Consider the following 23,866-nt stretch of genomic DNA (forward strand, 5'->3'; position numbering starts at 1 on the left):
TCTCTTAGAAATCCCCTTTACTGAGCCAGTAAACTGTGGTGTTCCTGCCACCTTAAAGTAAGGCAGTTTCAATAAAATAAAGACAAACCCACTAGATCAGGACTCTCCTTGAACTCTACTTTTTAGAAAAAGTCTAAGCAATTTTTTTAAGCTAATAAAAAGTATTGTTAAAAAAAAAAAAAAAGTATGCCTGATTTTCAAGTTGTGCTCTGGGGACAGTGAAAATTCAATCCAGTCTACTCTGTTTTAGATGACTATGACCCCAGGCACACAAAACTCAGTCTTCTGAGATTAAATTACGTTTATCATCATCAACAAACATGTACTGAGTGTCTCCTAGGTGCTAGAAAGGACACAGAGCCTTAGATGACCTGTTTCTTATTTTAATGGGCTTACAATCTAGTGGGGGAGGCTGAACACATGTATTAGGACCACACATTTCTTTTCCCACTCTCCAAGGCAACTACTTCACTTCCCTTCCCCTTTCTTCAAAGGTCCCAAACTTGCCATACCCTCCCCTCAGCTGATGACCTGCGTCCCCTTAGCTAATGATGCTTCTTATTTCATTCTGAGCATAGATAAGATGAGAAGAAAACAACCCCATCTTCCTCCACCAAGTCGTCCAGTCTTTGCCATCCATAGGTTTCCTAGGCTTGCCCCATCATAAGGAATGGACTGCCCTCCTTCTAACAACCAGGACACATATTGGTAAATCTAAATCAGCACTGGTTTCAAAATTATCATAATGAGTAACAGGAATGGGAATAAAAATGAGGAGCCAAAATTCTCCATAGCTTTAATATGGAAGATGCAAATCAGAAAGGCTCGAAAATAACGCCTAAAATGTAGGGTTAGATTTTCACTTAAGTAATCATGTTAGAAAAGGCAAAGACTAAAAATAGAATAGATAATTTTCAAACCAATCAGAAATATAAAAACGCATTTTTAAAAAGCGAAAAAGGAAAAAAGGCCAAAAAAAAAAGTATGGCTACTGAAAGAAGGGGTCATGAAAGCCTACCATACAAAGATGGTAGGATAAGTCAAAACATAGCAACAATCACAATAATCAAATTACTCATTTGTCTGTTAAAATACAGAGCTCTTCAGACTAGAGATTAAAAATTCCAGTTATCTATTGTTTATAAGAGATAAATCTGACACATAATGACATAGAAAGGTTGAAATAAAAGAAATAGAAAAATATATACCAGGTATACTAAAATTAAGTATCTCTAACCATTAAAAGACTAATAAGAGAGTGAAGAGGCAAGGCTTAGTATGGGAAAAGAAATTTACAACCACATAATCAACAAAGAAATTACATCCAGAATATGCAAAAAGATCCTGTAGATCAATATTTTAAAAAGACAGATAATACAAGAAAAATAGAGGTGAGAACATACAAGCAAGTCACAAAGGAGAAAACTGAAACAGTGAATCAACATGTGAGGGTACTCAAGTCCATTAGCATTCACAGAAACAAAAATGAAAACCAAAGTGAGATACCATTATATATCCACCAGAATGGCTAACATTTAAGAGGCTAATGATGCCCAGTGTTGGTGAAGATGTGGCTTAATGGGATAACACATTCTTCTGCTGGACGTATTCTTGGAGACCAGATTGGTGTGACTGACTAAAACGGAAAGTACACAAACCCTATAACCTAGCAGTTCAGCTCCTAATAGAAAGGCATATTCATGTGCTCCAAGAACCTCATACAAAAATGTCCCCAGATGCATTATTTGTAATAGCACCAAATGGAAACAATCCTAATTTCCACCAATACAATACAATGGAACCCAACACAGTAAAGGAAATGAGTAGACTACATTTGCAACAGGGGTAAGTCTCAAAATACCATATTGAGAAAAAGACGGCAGGCACCAAAATGAGAACATAGTCTATGGGTCCATTTATATGAAGTTCAAAAACAGGAAAAATTGAACTATGTTAATAAGGAGTACTTCCTTAGATGGTACAAGCATAGTGAGAAGAAACGGTTTGTGTAAAAGTCTATATTGTGATTACCTTGAGGGAATGTGGAGTTGTGATGGAGAAGGGGCATGCGTGAGTCTTTGGGGGAGCTGGAAATATTCTATGTCTAGTTGAAGAGACTTACTCAGCTATATGTTTATGCTTTATACATTTTTCTGTATATTTCATATTTCTTAAAAGTTGGTTGCTTTTTAAAAGATTTATCACCCAAATACTAGGTACAGGTAAAGTCCTTTTCCTCATCTTCCTTGACCTCTCTCAGTTAACCATTTCCTCTTTCTTGATACATTAAAGTACTCAGAACCCGGTCCTTAGCTTTTCTTTCTCTACACTTTCTCAGATGGTGCTCTCATCTGTTATCTTGACTTCAAATGCCATCTATATGCTGACAAATTCCAACTCTTTTTCTCTAACCCTGACCTCTCTCCTGAGCTCCAGAACCATAAATCCAACTGCCTTGTTTACCTTCCTTCATTCTCTTATTCAACATGTATTTATTGATGAGGTAGTATGTTCTAGCTTCTGCTCTGCATGCTGAGAATCTGGCAGTGATGTAATCAGGTAAAGTCCCTGCCTTTAGGGAACCTCAGTGGTAGACAACTCCATTTTGTGTGTCTAGCGGGCATCTCAAAAGTCACATGATCAGAACAGAGCTCCTAATTTTTGGCCCCAGTCAATAAAACTCATTCTTTCTATAGACCTTCTCCTCTGTAAATAGTTTGATTCTCTCCCCAGTTGTTTAAGTCAAAACTAGGAGTGATTCTTGACCCCCTCATCTTTTGCCATTAGCATTCTGCTGGTAGTTCTGTACAATACATGCAAAAATCTAATCACCTTTCAGCATCTCGAGTACAAGACTCCAATTTTAGGTTCTTTTGCAATTATTCTAACACACAGTATACAAGACATCTTTTTATTCCTTTAGATATCAGGTATAGAGGTGAGTGCACCATATTTCTTTATTTTATCATACTCATGAGTCTTGGGCCCCCCTTTTTTGAGAGGCAGAGAGAGAGAGAGAGCAAGCAAGGAGAAGGGGTGGTGGGGGGAGAGCCCAGCACAGAGCCCAATGTAAGGCTCAATCTCACAACCTGAGATCATGACTTCAGCTGAAATCAAGAGTCAGACACCTAACTAACTGAGCTACCCAGAGGGCCAGAGTTGAGGCCCCTTTTATTTTTGCTTTTCCCCATTCAGTCTAGATCTCCACTCCCAGTCTCCTTCCCTCTGAGGGCATCTATTTAAATGTGCTTGACCTCTGTCCTTGTGAAATATACAAGTATTACATTATAGATCTCATTTTATTTTTTTTAGGCTGTATACTCAACACTAAGTTTTTCAAATCTATGCATGATGTCATATGGATCATTTCTTCCAAGTGCTACATTATATTCCATGATAGGCATCACAACATTGAACTCATCTACTCCCCCGTGGCCGACTCCTACTTCTACAGCTTCCTAGTACTTCCTGTAACTTCCTACAACTTCCTACTACTACAAATAATACTATGAGCAATATCTTTGTACATGTCCATGGACACCTGTTTGCAAATTTCTCTGGGACATATACTCAGGAGTGGGAGTCTGGTCAGAAAGTATCACCCGCTTGATATGACCAAAGGTGGCCAGACTGTACCCCAGAAGGGGGAGCAATAGTATTCCATTGTGCTCATTTCACTACTTCTTAAGATATTTAGGCATTTGTAGTGGATGTTGTGACGTACCACCAGTTCCTTCTTCAGGACCCAGGCACTCACTCTCAGCTGTCTGGAGTATTGACTACTCAAGGCTCATCACACTGTCCCTCCCAAGGTATTGCCCTGGCAGAAGGGAGCCTGCCTCAACCAAGGTCATGGCCTGGGGAAGAGGAAACCACAAGCAACCCAACCTATGATGGTTACCTTCAGTTCCACACACAACACTGCCATAAACATCATTATACACGTTCATTTGTACACTTTTTCTAGAAATGTTCTGGGATGTGTCTATCTAGAATACTTAATTTCAGTAAGTTTTGCCCAGTCGTTTTCCAGGAGGCCCACTTAATCTCCAGCAGTCAGGCCCCCACTTCCACACAACACTTATCATCTTCCACCTTTCTCCATATACAGCTTTGAGAGGCAGAGAGAGAGAGCAAGCAAGGAGAAGTGGTGGTGGGGGGAGAGTCTTTTCCTGGAGGAAATATCTCAAAAATGAAGCATGAGCTACAGCTTTAAGAAAAACTTGCAAAAATAAATAAGGATTGAAAGAAAAATCAGATTCCTGGTCAACCTCCAATTTACCAAAATATTGCCAAAGCTTATGCTTTGCTGTTTTTTTTTTTTTAAAGATTTTATTTATTTATTTGACAGACAGAGATCACAAGTAGGCAGAGAGGCAGGCAGAGAGAGAGAGAGAGAGAGAGAGAGAAGCAGGCTCCCTGCTGAGCACAGAGCCCGATGCGGGACTCGATCCCAGGACCCTGAGATCATGACCTGAGCCGAAGGCAGCGGCTTAATCCACTGAGCCACCCAGGCGCCCTGCTTTGCTGTTTTTGTCAAGGAGAAAAAAAAATCACTGAAACAGATAATTGTCAATATAGATCCTACTATAAAGAATTCAGATAATCATAAAATACTTAACATATCTGATTTTTCCCACTTAGGTAATACATATTGCTTCTCTAACATGTAAAAATTTTAAGAAGAGTTTGAGTCTTATATTTATACATTTTATCACGATGAGAAAACTGTAATTGCTAAGGAATAATTTTCACTAGAAAATGTCCGCCAGTATGATGTATGTAGATTTTACTGGACACAGAAGGAAAAAATGAACAGTTTTTCAGTTGTGTGTCCTAATGGAAAAGATGAGAATACTCAAATCATGGTTAATTCTCCAGTCACTTATTTGGGGGTTTGAAATCTTCCTGAGACTTACACTCTAAGAAAGTAGCAAATAAGCGGTCATGTTTTCATGGAGGAAGGACAGTGGCGAGAGACCCTAAAAATATGCAACTCATTTATACAGGGGAAAATTTACAGACTATTGGAAGTTGACCACTATTATCCTCTGGACCACAGGTAGATTGCTAGTTGGTTGGGCTTGGATTTTGGTTTTGGTTTTGGTTTTGGTTTTGCTGGCTGGTTTCTTTTCAGCAGCTCTGCAATCTGGGTTTTTCCCGCCCTTAAGTTTGGCTCACCAATTATAAACAAACAAATATTCTTATTTAAAAGGAAAATAAAATGAAATGTGTCCCATGCTTTTCCTGTAAATTGACTTACCCTAGCAAAGCAATTGAGTAGACGTTTATCAAAGTCATCTGTCACTCTGCCTCCGTATTGAACTTCTCCAATCATGTACCGAACCGTACTCCATGATACACCCTTTATTAAAAATACAAAAGATTATTCATTGTCAATCCAAACAAGTAACTCTAAACATTTCAAGTCTTTTCCTGGAGGAAATATCTCAAAAAGGAAGCATGAGCTAGATCACTTTTAAAATGACTCACATTCTTCTATTAGTAACTCTTTTGCTATTACATGATGGAAACTGCCAGGGTTTGGTCATCAAAGAAAAATCTACAATACTAAATAACAAGGGAATATATTACTCATTATTTAAAATAGGGGGAAAAGACAATTTTTTCACTCGGTGGATGCAATCCTCTATAATATTCATTATAGTAATGCCAAGCTGTTAGAAAAAAGAAAAAAGGGGGCAAAATCAAGTAATCAACTGTTTAATGTGCTTTCTTAGTAATATATTTTCTGAATCAGTATGAGAACAACCAGAAAATTATTCATCCACAGCATTTTTCTACAATGCAATCCTTTGCTGTCTCATTCTGTGAGCTATGACTAAATCAAAGTATTTATTAATTTCCATAGCAATCTTATCCTGGCAATACATTACAGATATTAATAGGTTTTTTTGTTTTTTTTTTTTATTTAATACATTTGGGGTAGGAAAAGTAAGAATGCTTGATTTTAAAAAATTTATTTTCTTTTGGCTAAATTCTGATTCATCAGCTCCACTGCCTTTCAAGGCAACTATTTCAAGGTTAACTATTATTTGTGTATACAAATGATAAATAATAACAGACTGTGAACCCATATGATGTATTTTTCATCAAACTGTCATACTCAATTTAATATCCCTTTGTAACTTCAAGAAAAAGTAATGGTTTGATTCTAGATCCGCTGGTGGCCCACATAAGAATTCATCATGGTGGGGCACCTGGGTGGCTCAGTGGGTTAAAGCCTCTGCCTTCGGCTCAGGTCATGATCCCAGAGTCTTGGGATCAAGCCCCACATCAGGATCTCTGCTCAGCAGAGAGCCTGCTTCCTCCTCTCTCTCTGCCTGCCTCTCTGCCTACTTGTGATCTGTCTGTCAAATAAAGAAATAAAATCTTTAAAAAAAAGAGAATTCATCATGACTTACCATCGCCATACTGACATTCTAGCACCTATAATTAGCTTCAAGATCTACTATGAGAAAGAAGAGAAGAGGAGACAGTAGAAAACTGGAATTTATTGAGTTCTTATTATGCACCATATACTGTGCTTTCACAAATGCGAATTCACTTATTCCTCACAGAAACCAAGGCCGCTTTGTAGATGAGGAAATAGCCTCCTAGAGGCTCATAAACTTGCTCCAGACCATAGAAAAAATGAATTTCCAACCCTTCCTAACACATGTGGAGGGACAACTGGATTGTATTCTTAGCTCTGTGACTTGGAGGAAGTCCTTTATTCTCTCTTGTCCATTACCTCATCAGTAAAATGGGAACACAGTAATGCCTTCTATGCTGACCTCACAGAGTTGTGAAGATACAGGTGAGATCCTCCACACACGAGCACTCTGAGAACTGTGAAATGCTGGACAATGATCGGTGACCATTATTAGAAATTATTGCTATCTATTTATGTAAGTTTAAACATCTGATAAGATGTGACTAAAGGGGGCACCTGGATGGCTCAGTGGGTTGAGCCTCTGCCTTCGGCTCAGGTCATGATCTCAGCGTCCTGGGATGGAGTCCCACATTCGGCTCTCTGCTCGGTGGGGAGCCTGGTTCCCCCACCTCTCTGCCTACCTCTCTGCCTACTTGTAATCTCTCTCTGTTGAATAAAAAAGTAAAATCTTTAAAAAAAAATGATGTGACTAAAGGTGAGAAAGAACCTTGTGTGGTGTGGGCTGAGATAACCTTTCACTTCTGAAGAGGCATCAGTGAGAGATGTTGGAAGAAAAGTCTGATTTAAGGTATACATTCTCTTAAAGTGCACTGGGGGCAGTTAGGTGCGATCCGAGGAAGGTTGTGGAGTTTCTGCACACAGATTTGCCTCACTTGTGGTCTATTTCTGCTGTATGTGCACAGGAGAGAGATGAGGGGGGGAACACAAGTGTGAGATTGGGGTCTGAATGCACTCCTAGGCGAAGTAGGGGTGTGAGGGGAAGGGCCTGGACAAGTAAACAATGGATTAGAATGAGCAGTCCCTTTTGGGAGAGGTAAGGGGAAGCTCAGTGGGTTCAACTGTGTATTATAGTCTGAAAATGTCTGTAGAACCTTGATTTGAGGACAATACTAAAAATGGGGAAAATAACAATTTCACTCACTTTTTTAATATCACATTCATCAAGGTGATTCTGAATGAACTGGACGCTGGCTGCGAAGTCTGCAGAATTGAATTCATAGGGAATATTCCATCCTAAGGGGCCAAATTTGCGTCGCTCCTTAAGAACACCAAAGAAAATGAGTGAGATTTTAAAATTGAATGCAGCTGATTTCTCTTATTATTATTAAAACATAAAGTACAGGAAAATTAAGGCATGATATAGAGATGAGTTGATGTCATAAAAGAACAGTATAGAATTTCAGGTATATTAGAAATGTATTCAGGTATATTAGAAAAGTATTTCTTTAGAAATACTATTTCATGGTTCTATTGCCAAATGGTTTACAAGGACAAGTCCTTAGACACCTGGGTGGTTCAGTCAGTTAAGCTTCTGTCTGCTCAGGTCATGATCCCAGGGCGCTGGGATAGAGTCCAGGTGCCGCATTGGGAACCTGCTTCTCCCTCTCCCTCTGCCCACTCCTCCCTCTGCTCATGTACACATGTGCCTGCTTTCTCTGTCTTGCAAAAATAAATAAAAAAATATTAAAAAAAAAATCCTCAACTATTTGCTAGAGCAGAGTTCTTGGGCTTTAAAAAAAAAAGTCTAGGTTTCCATGGCCAATTTTGAGGGTTGCTGGGGGGGGGGGGTTGGGAGAAGGGGTGGGATTATGGACATTGGGGAGGGTATGTGCTTTGGTGAGTGCTGTGAAGTGTGTAAACCTGGTGATTCACAGACCTGTACCCCTGGGGATAAAAATATATGTTTATAAAAAATAAAAAATTAATAAAAAAAACAACATGCAGTAGATGCTCAACAAATGTCTGTTAAGTTAATTCATTTATTCTAAATTAGACTCTAAAAACTTTCAAATGTTCAGTGCAAGAGTTTAAACTTTTGTTTTCCCAGTTGAATATCTTAAGCACTTGAGAGCATTAGACCCCCCTACTAGTTTGATTTTGTAATCTTGCAATTTCAGGCTTTGAAAACCCCAAATCTCTACTGTGAGACATGACACATTTCTTCTGAAAACTTGCACATTGCCCTCCTTTGTTCTCTCCCATGGGATATAGTTAACTGTTTGGAACTGCCAGATTGCCCATAAACAATCCAAAGGGGCTCAGATCAAATGATTCGACTGCCTCCATATTCTGGAGACCACATTAGAACCAGCAGTCCAGGCTCTGATCACCTATTGAACCGCATAGATGAACTCAAATATCACTACTCCATCAGCTTTCTCTGCCTCAGCACACAACCAGTCTCTAAGGGAGGTCCAATTATTTACTTGGGTTTAGCTCCCAGCCCTTTGACCCTAGTGGTCAAGGTGAGAATCCATGGGGAGAGTAGAATCCCAAAACATCTATAGAAAGGTATAATTCTACTTCTCTACCTCTAAATATATACTAACTTTTCTTTTTCTCTTCTGCCTTTCTTAACACACACACACACACACACACACACACACACACACATACCACACACTCCCACACTGTTTTTACAAGTCATTCTGAGACTTCTTAGTATAACTGCTCCATGCTTTAGATCCTAATGAATACCACGATTTAAAAGAATCTAAATGAATTTTAGTTTAGACAAGTTCATGCACAGGGCAGAGAAAAAAATTCAGAAAGCAAGAAGGTTTAATTACTGATTTTCAGAATGTGCTTTCAAAATATTAAGTAAAACATGAAAATTAATCTGGGTAATTTGGGTCCAGATGTCCTGACCCTGGGAGATCAGACTATTAAATAAAAATTCAACCAAGTAAATCTTAAAGATCTCCATGGCTTTATTGAATGATTGATGAATCAGGAGGCATCCCATTTAGCAAATAGGAAGGAGCCCCAAAGAGCTACAGAAAAAGGGAAGGTTTTTAAAGGTAGAGAGGAGATGGCACAAGGAAGTCATAAGTAAGAAAAAGGATTATTTTGGGCAAAGTCACCTTTCTTGGGGGGGGGGAAAGGGGTCTATTAGGGGGCTACCTCACTAGTACTGACCAGGAAATTCCAGACTAACCAGTTAAAATCACACTCCTGGAGAAGGTTGAAATTGCAGTTAGGTTATGTATTAGTTTCAGTTTGACAATGTGGGCTTAGCACAAGTAACTCTGTTCTGGGTCTGTTGTCTCCTTTTTAATAAGACCGAAGGTAAACCCATGCTTCCTTAGGTTAGGCTGTCAGATATTAGACATCTGTAATGGTGTGACTCCCATCCTCATCCCTTAGCTAATCAATTAGACAGAAGGTAGACAGCCAGCCCAAGAAAAACCAAACCAGATTCCTCCTCCCAGGAATTTGAACTTAGGGTTCAGAACTGCTATCTAGAATTTATCCTAGTTAGAGCTTAAAGTAGGGAGACTTCTAAATTTGGGAGCTGTGAAGCACCATCTTCCACCTTGAACACAGAGAAGGTGAGAAGGAGCAGAGGTGCCTTGACAGATGAAGAGGACTGCAGTATCATCCCCTGTGCACACGGGAGAACCGTGGCTCTTTAATGTGTCAGTTTCTCTTGATGGCTTTCCACTTCCTGGTCTCAACATTCATGCTGCCGTGATGTGTTGTTTTTTTGTTTGTTTGTTTCATGTTGAAATATTTGGTCCTATAACCAGACTTTGAACCTTGACAGTGAGAAACATGTCTCCCATTTTTGTCTCCCCTTTGTGCTTTCTTGGGGAAAGGATTATGATTCTGAAATGAACACTAGATTGATTATTGATTATTTTCAGAATGAAAGGCACTCTCCTCATCCTCAGGGGGGGTGATTTCTGAGGCTAACACAGAAATTCAAAAGAATTTCTGGAGTGGATCTCAGAAACACTGAGGTGATCTCCCTCCAAGTTATTTTGGACCAAGAGTGAGTTGGGAGACCCTGTGCGATATGAACACGAAAATGCATTCAGCTAAGGCTTGAGCCTCTGGAATTTCTTGTACCTGGAAGCCTTCAAAAAGAAGGAAGCTAACCAATTACTGGTGAAATGAAAATGTTTTCCACTATTTCTTTTTTTAAAAAGAATCAACTCTAAAATTGTTTCACCTATGTTTGACTTAATTTTTTAAATTTACAGTTCAATTAGACAGGAGGCTGAATGGAAAATAATTCTTCCTTTCCAATTACAAAAACTGCTTAAGTTGGCTCTATGGAAACACTTCCATTTACATGTACTGAGCCGTTGCAATTCCACTGCTCCTTAAAAATATGATCTTTGAAAATTGCTCAATGCTGAGATTTGTTTCACTTAATGGTATTTACTCTCAAATTTCATTTGAAGCATTTACTTTTTAGGTTGGTTCACTAAAGTCATAGGCTATTTAGCTTATCTTGGAAAAAACAAAAGACAAAATCTTGGGAGGGTGACTTTTCTTTACAAATGAAGTAAATTCATTTTCTTGTAACTTTTTTTTGTATTCACTGATCTCTTTAAGTCACAATAAAGAAAGTAAATAAATAAACAAATAAAAATAAAAAAATAAAGAAAGTACCCTGAATTATCATCTTGAATACTGTCAGATCATAGACTCAAACCCTCGGGAGAAGAGCTAACACATCTGGAATATCAAAAGCAGGCTGCTTTGCTAGAATTTGGAATATTGGGAATACTAAATCTCTTCAGTCTTTTAGTATTTTAGTACTTTAGTATTTTTGAAACTATGGAATGAGTCCTATGTGAGACAATGGAAAAATATTAAAATCAATGTATTTTAAAGAAGTTTTAATCCAGTTGAGAAAATAAAACTTAGAAACAAGGAGAGGACAAGGTGATGGTGACTATAATTAATTATCAAAATTTAACAAATGATAAGCCTGAAGAGGACATTCAGTCAGAGGCTTGTGGGAAGAATGAAACCGAAGGTGGTTTTTTTTTTTTAATTTCTTGCAACCATTTGCATTTTATTTAATTATTCAGATTCTTTAAACTTAACGTACATATTGCTTTATGAATATATAAAATTTATTGTTAGAATATAAATATACATTTTTCATGTTTACTCTCTATATATATTTTGCTCCTTTTTTTTTTTTCCCCTGAAGGTGGTCTTTTAAAAGCAGGGAGAAAAGACTTCCGGGCTTGGTGAAGGCTATGACAAAGACAGAAACACAAAGCTCCTGATTTTTCTAGCAAGAGGCTGCAGGTAAATGGTTTTACTGCAGCAGAGAGTGACCTCGGGTGAGTAGCTAGAACTACACGCTCATGTGATGATTCAGGGGTAAAACACAAGACAGATACGAATGTCAGGAAAGAGAGCGAAAACCTGATTCAACGGTAGGGAGTTATTATTCATTACTAAGTTGGAGAGTGGTGGTTTTAAGAAAACTAGTCTACTTTTTACCGAATTTGACCAATATGGTTCCTTCTTGTATTCCAAAGAATCAACAAGACAGTGAAATACGGAAAACTTGGAATCCTCCTTTGGATGCTGAAGACAAGTTGCTCATCTTAATGATGTCAAAGCCATTTCCAATTTTATGTTGGATTCTACCTCAGCTCAATGAGCCCATCTCCCACAGCCCAAGACAGAATCACTTCAGCTGCATCTTCAAAACAAGGATCTCTTTGGAGCATCACATCCTGTTTTGTTCAATTACTGGAACTAACATAAAATGAAAAATGCAATTCATACTACACAACACAAGGGAAATTTTAAAAGGTAAAAATAACGAACAGAAATGGCCAGAACCCCTGCAAAAAACCGTTAAGCAAAATGTAAAAGATCTTTCTCTAGACCTGTATCATATTATTGAAATTATTCTGAAGACTTTTTAAAAAGATTTTATTTATCTATTAGAGAGAGACCATGAGAAACAGTACAAGCAGCGGAGAACAGCAGGCAGAGGGAGAAGCAAGGCTCCCCGCTGAACAGAGAGGCCCATGCAGGACTCAATCCCAGGAGGCTGGGATCATGACCTGAGCTGAAGAGCAGATGCCCAACCACCTCAGCCATCTGGGGTCCTCTAAAGACATTTAAACTAAGAACTTTGTAGTCATTCTTCCCCAAAGCAAGACTTTCATATGCACTATTAAACTTGAAGGTAATCCTTGTCAAGGCTCAAACTTGAGAAAGAAAACAAGATGTAGGAGACTTTTTGGAAAGAAAATCTGCTGGCCGTGGAATTCCCTGAATCCTATTTGATAGGGCCATTTTCATTAAATATTTAATTATTTTTAAGGGCCAGGATAAAATATGCACGTCTGCATCTGCCACTGCAAGCCCCGAGAGGGCCTAATCAATGACTTTAGCAACAAAACCTCATAGACTCGTGCATAACCTATTGGAAAATTCTCAAAAAGCAAGCCTCAATTTCGGCAAGCCAAGGTGAGGAGGAGACAATTTCCAAACCATGGAAAGGACATAAAAGTGATGGACTCCTGTCTTAAGGACAATGGATATTTGGCAGTTATTCCTAATTCTTGTTGGTATTAGAATCACTTCCGAGGTTTTAAGAAGGACTGAGCAGCCCACCTTGCTGCCTGCTCCCAGGGATTCTGGGGCCCAGGCAATGACTGAGAACCAGGCAATGACTGTGTTAGATACTCCCTCGGTCCAATGCATTGTTCAAACAGAGGGTGGCACACGGACCATCAAAGGATGGCACACTGACCACCAGAAGGTGCTGTTCTGACGTTCTGCAGGAGGTACTGGGAGGACAACACAAATGTAATTACTTTGTTTCAAAAGACCAAGACTTTGGAGGATGATATTTTAAAATTGGGATTCTGAAGGGTGAATATAACCTTGCTCTGAAACCCAAAATGGCGCTGCACTGGAATTTCTGGGAAACCATAGAGAGATGATAAGGCCAGAAGGAAGATCCCATTGAGACGAAGCTCCAAGAGGAGGTGGATATGTCGTCAGGGAGCAGTGGCCAAGGCATCCACTAGGATGCTGGGGATGGTGGTGGGTTCCCATGGGAAAGGCAGGAGGGCTGGCTGGTTATGGCAGAGACATCACTTGATTGCAGTCAGAGTGCTGTTGCTGTTGTAACTTCCTGGCCTCTGTGGTTGGTAAGTTCCTGGTGGAGAGGGGAGGGAAGCCCAAGGGAGACTGAGGAAAGAAGAACTCAATGTAGATTGGTCTGTATGTCTCTGCAGTTCCCATGGAAGCACCCAGGGCCCCCTTCTACTGGGTAAACCTGCTCTTACCTCAATCACAAAACAAACCACACTCTTTACTGTACCACCCTTGACCATCCAAGTCTAGTTCCCCTTCTTATAGGAGAGGAGGGGTATTCATTTAGTTCTCTGTGACGAGTGAGGTTCACATAACACATGATGCCCTTGCGTGGGGATGAGTTGATGACATGGGGCCAAACTGCAATTCAGTAAGGGAATTACATGGGGGGGGTCACACAGCTCTCACATTTGATCTCTGTTTCACTACCAGGCTTTGTATTCTGAGGGGTGATGGGCTCCAGTATGAACTCTTCCCCAGGCCTAAAGCTTCAGATTATGTGACATGACCCAATTCCTTGTTCTTTTTGTCTGTCTCTGCAAGGACAAGTATATAAACCTCATATTTGCATAGAGCAAGTGATAAATGTGTTAAATTTGGAGGAATCAATTAGTCAGTTAACAAATCAGGTGTTTGGCTATTATGTCCAACACTAGAGAAATTTAAGTCACAACCACTCCAACCCAGAGCAACAACAAAGCAATAACAAAATGAAAATATCCTTTGAGCAGTGACTGCACTTCCAACTTTAGAACACACATGAGTTCTTGGGCATCTTATTATAATGCAGATTCTGATTCAGCAGGTCTGGGGTGGGGCTCAAGATTCATCTTTTACAAGCTCCCTTACAACCTCCCAGGTCACAGGGATGCTGCTGGTCCAGGACCACAGGCTCCTCAAGAATGCTGGGTTTTCCTCTCAAGCCAGCTCTATCCTAACAAGTAAAAGAAACTATTTAGGCACTATCACAGTAAGTATTTCTGCTAATGATGAAAACAGAACAGAGGAAACCATGCTTGAATTATCCATGCTCCCTGTGTAGTCATAGAACTTGAAATGGGTTTTAGAAATGGGGAAAAAAACTTGAAAGGTCACCTCCTTCTGCTTCAAAACACACAGATAGGAAACTATCTTTACATAGCTAACTGATTTCACGGTGAGTCTAATGTCCCAGCCTCTTGGTCCGCAATGACGTGTTCTTTCCAGCACATGATGGCTGGATTTTAAAAGACATTGGACCTCCTATTTTCATGGCCTACGCAACGGAGACTTTTTCTGTTTTAACCCAAATACATGTCATGTCAAGTGCAAGCACACCTTAGCCCCATGACTGGCCCATGGCCCTGTTGTGGTTCCTCTGTGTCACACTTGGTTAATGGCCACTGAAAGACAGGCTACCGCACTGACCATATGGAAAATACCCCCAATCATCGCCCCAAGATAAGCCTGGTGGAAGAGTTGAATCATCACTACTGGGAAAAGAATCATAAAATACATTATTTGTGAATTGTGAATTAAATAGCAGAGTTAAAGTAATATTTGTATTAGAGTATGATAAGGCCTAGCAAAGCAAATAATTCCCAGATAAGAATGTATGAAATAGGCTTCAGTGACTTGAAAGCTATAATTTACAATCCAAAGGCCACAATCAGACTTAGTAAAAATAACCACCCTCAAAGTGTTTAACCTGATTTTAACTCTCTCAGGGTTAGGGGACCAATAGGCAGGAGATGCACAATTGTCTCCTCTGCATAGCCATCCCCACTGGGCAGCAGAGATCCTGGTAAAGTGGCAGGGACAAGGAACCTGAGGGTAAATACGCCCAAGATGTTCTGGGATGAGCACCAAATTCCCCCCACCCTTGGGCAGGATGGGGAGAGAGGAGATGAAGCTCTCCATGCCACTGCAGAGCTAAACCCCGGCTCCTGACACAGCCACATCATTCATTCCTTCCTCACTCCAGCCTCAGAGGGGGGAAGAGATGTGAAAAGTGTTAAAGGAGCCCGTTCTGTCCATCTCTCTCTCTGAAGGAGCCAGTCAAGTACATTAAACTTATACAGCTTTGAAATACTGGGTGTTACATGCAAACAATGAATCATGGAACACTACATCAAAAACTAATGATGTACTGTATGGTAACTAATATAGCATAAAAAAAAAAACAGAACAAAATACAAAGTCAAATGTAGAACAAAGCAATAACAAAATGAAAATATCCCATAGACAAGTGGTTGTGGAGCTATAAAATTACTACATTAATATAGAAGTGTATAATAAAAGCAAATACACAAGTGCCTGGTAAAAGAAAATAACAGCTAGCCACCGTCCCTCTCAATATCAGCACTGCTTTCACTGGTGGGCTCAAAACATACTACCATGCGAGGCAGAAGTGTTGGACTCGACCCCTAGATCTACTGCTTATGAACTTAATCTTTCTGAGCCTCAATGTCCTCATTTTTATTTTATTTTATTTTTCTGGAGATGCAGTTCATTTGTTTTTCACACACTGAAAGGATGAGGGGGATGGATGCCTACTGGGGCTGGGGCTCTGTTGTCCCTGTGTCTAGTTTAACAAAGTTTTCCTGTTACTTAGGACAATCCAGGACATAAACTCCCGAAAGCTTGAGGAAAATCACAAGCTTTGGAGTCATACTGGTTAAATAATCTATTTAGTAGAATAGTTTAGTAAAATATTAGAATAGTAGAGTAGTTTAGTAAAAATCACTAGCAAATAGCTGACGTTCCTGTTCTGGTGTCTATTTCAAAGTACTATTATCTTCATTCATTCATTCATGCATCTGGACATCTTATCCATCAATTTCCTCGTTTTGAACATGGTGATAATTTTATCTTGAGAAACGTAGTGGTTAGTATTACATGAGAAGGTGCACACACCCTCCCTGGCCGGCATAGGCACTGTGAAAACTAAATTCTTATATAAATAACCCATGTTCCCCTCACAAATATTTACTGAGCTCTAGCAATGCCCCAGACATTGCTATGATGGAGGGAATTCAGCAATTACAAAGCGACAGTCTTTGTCTTCAAGAGTCTTACACTGTCATGGGAAGGGACAGGGGGCACGTTAAGTACACAGACGAATATACCATGCCAGGTGGGGCAAAGTGCCATGAAGGACAGAAAAAGCAGGGTGAGGAGAGCAGACAGCGTGGCAGAGAAACAAGAGGGTGTCACTAACATCCCCCTAAAGGTGCAAACTGTGTCAGAAGTTACCTGCACGGTGGAGTGTAAAAATGCCACTGTGTAAAGCATCGGCTTCCACATGGGTAAGTTACTGATATCCAGAAGGTCTTGATTAATTCCGGCAAATGTTCTTTTCAAACCAGCGCGCATGCCTTGCGGTGGCTCATTAGTGAATTTAAGAGAAGTCTGTTGTAAAAAGCAAACAGTGGTTTTGTTTTTATAAATTAGATGAGGGATAAAGTAGAAATGACAATACCTAGACAACATAAAATGTCAGCAGAAATTCGAAAGTAATGTCCATCATAACTGAAACCCCATAAATTAGAACTGAGTCTTATAACTCTTGTGCAGAAATATTTGCTATGTAATATTGATGATTATAGTCAAGATCTTGACAGTTAAGAGTATAGGGTCTTGGAGACTCTGCTGGATTGAAAGCCCTGGCATGTTTTCATCTTTCAGGAATGCCACTATGCCATCTTCATTCAAACCACTCTTAAGGAAAAGACACTATGTCACAGGAACAAACCTGAAGCAGTGTAATTGGAAATCGATTGTGGGGCTCAGTAGTTATCCACACTCGGAAAGAGTCATCATTGGCTTCGGTGGTAATTAACGTCTCTAGCAATTCTTCCATGAATTCTAGGCCAAGGTGACAATTTTGCAGTAATACCCAGCCACCCTGTATTCAAAAATGATTTTGTATTAATTTCTTGTAATTTTTTTGCCATGATGTTAAGAAAACAAAAGGTATAATTAAAAAAAAAAAACTCTATTTAGGGCATGTAAATACATGAGCACCTATTTTTAATGAAATGATTATATGTCAATACGAACATTCCTTCTGCTACTTGTTAAGACTGGAATCAAGTGGGTTCAAAACAATTGTACTCTGCCATCTCTGATTTGGAAGGAAACAGAAATTAAAACTTGAAGTCTTGTGTAAATATAGTGTGTGCACCATCTAATGGTGGGAACGGGTATTTTGGAATTTGTAAAAACTCATCCTAAAATGAATCCGAACGGACTCACCCCCAAACCATATCATCCATAGTCACAAAGAGAGATGCATATTACCTCCTGAAAGTTGGACACCATACATGTGGTGACTTGGGCTACAAGAATACTAAGCCTAAATCTTTCTCATCACTCTTTCCATATAGTTCCCAAACCGCACAACTTATTAAGCACTATTTTAATACTCGAAAAAACTATCGTTAGCAATATATAAGTCACAGAACCATCACTGCTCTATGAGAACATAGTTTCTTAACTGACAACATTTTGATACCTTTATATTAACGAGATCAGATCAATAGAGCTACAAAACCCTGAGCACAGTAAATACATGTATTCTGTATTATGCCTTCTACTGTGGGAGAAACTACAACTCAGACTTAAACAGCAAAGGGTACAGTTTGACCTAGATAGCTGGGGTGTGCGGAGGAGGAAGGACCTCAAAGTTGAGTCAGCTGGCGCCATAATGGATCCAGTTTCTCTCTCATTCCCCTTTTTGTTCAATAATGTGAGTTTCATCCTCCCTCTGGGGTCCATAATGTGGCCAAGTGGCTGTACCTGTTCCTGGGCTGTTGGGTTTTTTCCCTCATAATGTCATTATTATCAATACTTACCCCACCTTGAGAAAGAGAACATGGAACTTATAAAAGCTCATATTCCAAAGAAGGTTAGTGTGAATGCAGTATTGAAATTTAAAGGTTTCTCATTCATGGAAATTGAAGAAATTATTTAAGGTCCAGAGTTAATCTGTCAAATCACTCAGTGAAGGGAATCATTTGATCCAAGTAAAAATAATTATATGTAACTGCCTTGATATATATAAATTAGATACAATATATTATTAAATATAATTAAGTGGCAAAGAAAAAGGCTTCAGGCACTTGAGAATTAATGACTAACTTGAAAATCTGATGGACCAAGCAGAGATTTAGCTCATTAACCCTCTCTAGTCATTAATTCCCAAGGAAAAGCGGCACCAAAGTTGCTTCAGACCTTATGAGATCAAACACTTAAACATAAACTGAGATCTTCCTTTATTTTTATAAGTAGTGTGATTTCTTATCACAGCTGGAATTGCTATCTACCAAGCATCCCTAGAAAATTAATGTTCTGTGTATTTATTAGGTGTGACAGAAAACATTTCTCAGCATTCCATTCAGCTTGCAATTTTCAATAAAAACTATTATCGATATTTAAACACAACATCCTCAAATATTTGTTTTTTGTTTGAAACTACCCATTAATGAAAAAAAAAAAAAAAAAGAAGCCCGACTTTAACCGAAAATAGAAATTTAACTGTGTTGGTCTGTCGCTTCTTAAGCACTATCTATTAATATGGATTGCAAAATTCCAGCTAGAGCTACATTCTTAGGACCAGGGAGTCTGTCTGCCTGACACTAAAAAAAGAAAAAAGAATTTAGTGAAAATAAGCTAGAGTTTATACTATGGAAAATAAAACAAGCTTTCCGTGGGGATGTCAGGAGCAACCAGCTTAAGGTTTAAAATGTATTGGTAATCAAAGGCTGACTACGCATATATTTTTTAAAAAATGGAAAACTGTGATGGACCATGCCAGGCAGAATGCTTTAGCCACCACTGTGGTGGTCTGAGATAGACCTGATGGCCAGAGGGCTCATAGGAAGAAGGATGCCCTGCCACTAGCTAGCCTTGTTACCTACCTGCTGCATGGACATCTGAATTAGCTTTCGAGCATGTACCTCTTGTCCTTGCCCCATTGAGATAGTTCTGCATTCTGTAACATAGGAGAAAGATCACTACAATGAAACATAATTTTGTAACAGGATTGGGACAAAAAATTAATTTCTGAATGGTCACAGCCACCCTCACTCCATGGCTTCTAAGAAGGCCTCTTGTGATTCAAACAGGTGTGTGGCCTTTGGTTGTGCTGATGAGAGAAATGGGTGGGGCAGAAACTGGAGGCACCGCATGGAAAGCCACACAAAGGGTGTGTGGCTGGGCTCTTAGAGAGTCTGGGGGTGTTTGGAGGTAAGGAGGAGAAAGGCTGACAGTGGGAGAGGCAGCGACAGTGCTCTCACAGGTATTTATAGGGAAAGAGGATTTTTTTAGTTTTGCCGTGTTTTGATTAGAATCTCTCTTTGGTGGTTTCACAAATGCTTCCGTGAAAATGGAATTGGGTTTTTATTCCTTTAAGATGTCAGGCTTACAGTGCTTTCTGTCCATTTTGGTTTTGTTTGCGTGGCTGTCCATTTTCTGAGATAGGACTCAAGGCCATTCGGCCCCAGGAGGGCTACATTCAGGGGTAACTACTGCTTAGACTAGATCACCACCTTGGAACTGAGGTGTGAAGAGAAAGTGGAGGCCGCCGCAAGACTGGAAGTGGGATTACAGTCTGGGGGAGAATACAGTATTTAGGCTCTTTAGTGAATCTGTCGTCCCAGGCAGAGAACCCACTTGTGCTGTGCAGTAAGAACTTACTAAATGAAGAAGTCTATGAATCATGTTTGTGAAACTGGAACTGGAAATTAACTTTAAAAAATTTTTTTATTTAAATTCAACTTAGTTAACATATACTGTACTACTAGTTACAGAGGGGTAGAATTTTGTGGTTTATCAGTTGCATAGAACACTCAGCGCTCATCACATCCCGGACCTTCCTTAATGCCCATTACCCAGTTACCCCATCCTGCCATCTCCCCACCCTCCAGCAGCCCTCAGTTTGTTTCCTATAGTTAGAGAGTCTCTTCTGGTTTGCCTCCTTCTCTACTTTCATTTTCTTCTATTTTTCCTTCCCTTCCCCTATGCTCACCTGTTTTGCTTCTAAAATTCCACATGTAAGTAAAATCATATGGCATTTGTTCTTCTCTGACTTATTCCACTTATCATAATGCCCTCTAGTTCCATCCACATCATTGCAAATGGCGAGATTTCCTTGTTTTTTTTTTTTTTTAAAGATTTTATTTATTTATTTGACCGGCAGAGATCACAAGTGGGCAGAGAGGCAGGCAGAGAAGAGAGGAGGAAGCAGGCTCCCTGCTGAGCAGAGAGTCTGATGCGGGGCTCGATCCCAGGACCCTGGGATCATGACCTGAGCTGAAGGCAGAGGCTTTAACCCAGTGAGCCACCCAGGCGCCCCGATTTCCTTCTTTTTGATGGCTGAGTAATATTCCATTGTAGATACATACACACCAAATCTTCTTTATGCATTCATCTGTTGATGGACATCTGGACCCTTTCCATAGTTTTGCTACTGTGGACATTGCTGCTATAAACATTGGGGTGCATGGGCTCCTTCGAATCACTATTTTTGTATCCTTTGGATAAACACCCAGTAGTACAATTGCTAGGTCATAGAGTCATTCTATTTTTAACATTTTGAGGAACTTCCATACTGTTTTCCAGAGTGGCTGTTCCGGTTTGCACTCCCGTCAACAGTGTAAGAGGATTCTTCTCTGCATCCTCATCAAGATCTCTTGTTTCCTGAGTTGTTAATTTTAGCCATTCTGACAGGTGTGAAGTGGCACGTTATTATGGTTTTGATTTGTATTTCCCTGATGATGAGTGATGTTGAGCATCTTTTCATGTGTTTACTGGCCATTAGTATGTCTTCTTTGGAGAAATACCTGTTCATGTCTTCTGCTCATTTTGTGAATGAATTTTTTTGGTTTTTTGGATGTTGAGTTTGAGAAATTCTTTACAGGTTTTGGATACTAACCAGACATGTCATTTGTAAATATCTTCTCCCATTCTGTAGGTTGCCTTTTGGTTTTGTTGCCTATTTCCTTTGCCGTGCAAAAACTTTTTATCCCAATGAAGTACGAATAGTTCATTTTTGCCTTTGTTTCCCTTGCCTTTGGAGATGTGTCTAGCAAGAAGTTGCTGCACCTGAGGTCAAAGAGGTTGCTGCCTGTGTTCTCCTCTTGGATTTTGATGGATTCCTGTCTCACATTTAGATCTTTCAATCATTTTTTAGTTTCTGTGTATGGTGCAAGGGTTTTTGTATATGGTCCAGTTTGAGTTTTGGTGTATGGTCCAGTTTCATTCATCTACACATGTGGCTGTCCAATTTTCCCAACACTTTTTTCCATTGGATATTCTTTTCTGCTTTGTTGAAGATTAGTTGACCTGGAAATTAACTTTTACACTAACTTTTGTAGACCTGATTTCTTCAAGTTTTAAAGGTGCCATCTCAGCACTGAGAAAGGAAGTCAGTGGAGGCCCTGTGAAGCAGTAAATGCTTTTGCCCTGCTCTCCTGGATGAGCTTGGATCCTCAGTAAAGTGGGCCACTGTGATGGGGTAAATAATGAGCCTAGCCTGGGAACTGCTGCAACAGGCTACAAGGGACTGGAGAAATTTATGGGGTAGGAGGGAAGTATGTCAGGAACCACAGAAGAAATTGTCAGGATACACGCCATTTAAATGGCGCTGTGTGGTTAATGGGCAGAGATTCTGTGAGGGTTTGTATGATGCAATATTAGGGATTATTCATGAACTCAGGGTCACAGAGAGAAACTTTGCAAGGGTGCCTGACTGAGGATAAAAGAGCACGGCTTGGGAGAATCAGGAATTGTAATAGGCTCAAGTGGAACCAGTGTCTCTAGCTGAAATGGAATGCTGTCATTCCCAGCCCACATAGTTATCCTCTTTTGTGCTTTATTAATGGTGCTTTGACATATGGAAGTTTCAAAATTTCACCCAGTCAGACTATCTGCCTTGGTTTTGGATTCTGGTATTACGATTAAGAAAATCTTAGCTATCGCAATCATATCAATATATTCTTTTTTTCTTTTATACCTTAATTAATCTAGAATTTACTTTGGAGTTTAAAGTGAGATAAAATTCTTACTTTTTCCTAAAGTTAATCGGCTATCCCAACAATGTTTATTAACTAATCCATTTTTCTTCCATTGATTTGAAATGTGAATCTTATCATAGACTCAGCTATTATAGATAGTAGAGCCTAATTTGAGGTCTTTTCTTTTGCTTCATTGATCTGTTTATCTACTCTGAGCCAGTTCCATACTGGTTAAAATATTGCCATTTGATAAGGGTTTACAAATCTGGTGGTGCTTGCTCTCCATTATTCTTTTTCCTTTTCAAAGCTTTCTTGGTTGTCATTGTTCACTTACTGTTCTAGATGATCTAAGATCCCTCTACTATCCAATTAGAACAGAAAATATAGTTGGAATTTCAATTAGACTTGCATTCAATTTATAGATTAATTTAGAGACTATTGACATCTTTACAATACTGTCTTTACACTGGGAATGTGGTTTAACTCTCCATTTATTCTATCCTACTTTTATGCCTCTAAGAAAGTTTTATAGTTTTCTTCTAATAGGTATTTTAAAAATTATTTCTTGGTTTTATTTTTATTGCTATAGTGAAGGGGATTTTTACATTTTATTTTACAAGAATGCGCCATTAATTTTTTTATATATTTATTTTGTGACCAGCCTCCTTACCAAACTGTCCCGTTAAATCTTATAGTTTTTCAGTTGATTCTTTTGCGTTTTTAGTTAGACAATTACACTGCCTGAGAGTAATGATGATTTTTGTCCCTTCTTCCCAGTAGTTATATCTTTTATATATGGTTCTTACAATACATTAGCTACCTCTTCCACAACAATGCCAAATAATAGGGTGATAACAGACATCTTTATCTGATTTCTGACTTTAATGTGTCTAGTTGTTTACCAGTAAGTAAAATGTTGATGTCTGAAGTTCATCTTCACTATCATATTAAAAAGTGTTCCGTTTCAACTTCTTTGAAGTCAAATACAAATGCTAAATTTTTATAAAATGTCTTTTTAGCATTTATCAAAGTAATAATATGATAGCCTAAAGAAAAGCCTTTTTCTTATTGTTGTGATGAGATTTCTTAATACTGTATCCTTCCTATATTCGCCCATGCATTTCCACTTTGGTCAAGGTAAATTATTACTTTTTTTGCATGTTATTTCTTTTAATATTATAATGATTTCTTCTTGGTTGCATTTTTAGTTAAGATCCTTACATTTATATTGGCAAGTAGGGTCAATCTGTAGTTTTTTCTTTTATAAAGTTAGTTACTATCTTATCTGTTTATATGAAGATAATGCTATCCCCTTAAAATAAAG

The 23,866-nt window shown here is 39.0% G+C and overlaps 1 protein-coding gene across 1 annotated transcript in view; it reads right to left on the reverse strand.

Annotated features, from left to right (window-relative positions):
- DNAH8 (dynein axonemal heavy chain 8) overlaps positions 1-23,866 on the reverse strand; it is a 367,659-nt gene that overhangs the window by 56,622 nt on the left and 287,171 nt on the right. Inside the window, exons 83-87 of the mRNA XM_059400544.1 lie at positions 19,447-19,520; positions 17,280-17,432; positions 16,781-16,936; positions 7,599-7,715; positions 5,264-5,365 (exon numbers count right to left, since the gene is read on the reverse strand). Of these exons, the coding sequence (XP_059256527.1) occupies positions 5,264-5,365; positions 7,599-7,715; positions 16,781-16,936; positions 17,280-17,432; positions 19,447-19,520 (602 nt within the window). The remainder of the gene's footprint in view (positions 1-5,263; positions 5,366-7,598; positions 7,716-16,780; positions 16,937-17,279; positions 17,433-19,446; positions 19,521-23,866) is intronic.

Source organism: Mustela nigripes, chromosome 5 (genome assembly GCF_022355385.1).
Source record: "Mustela nigripes isolate SB6536 chromosome 5, MUSNIG.SB6536, whole genome shotgun sequence".
Lineage (NCBI taxonomy): Eukaryota > Metazoa > Chordata > Mammalia > Carnivora > Mustelidae > Mustela > Mustela nigripes.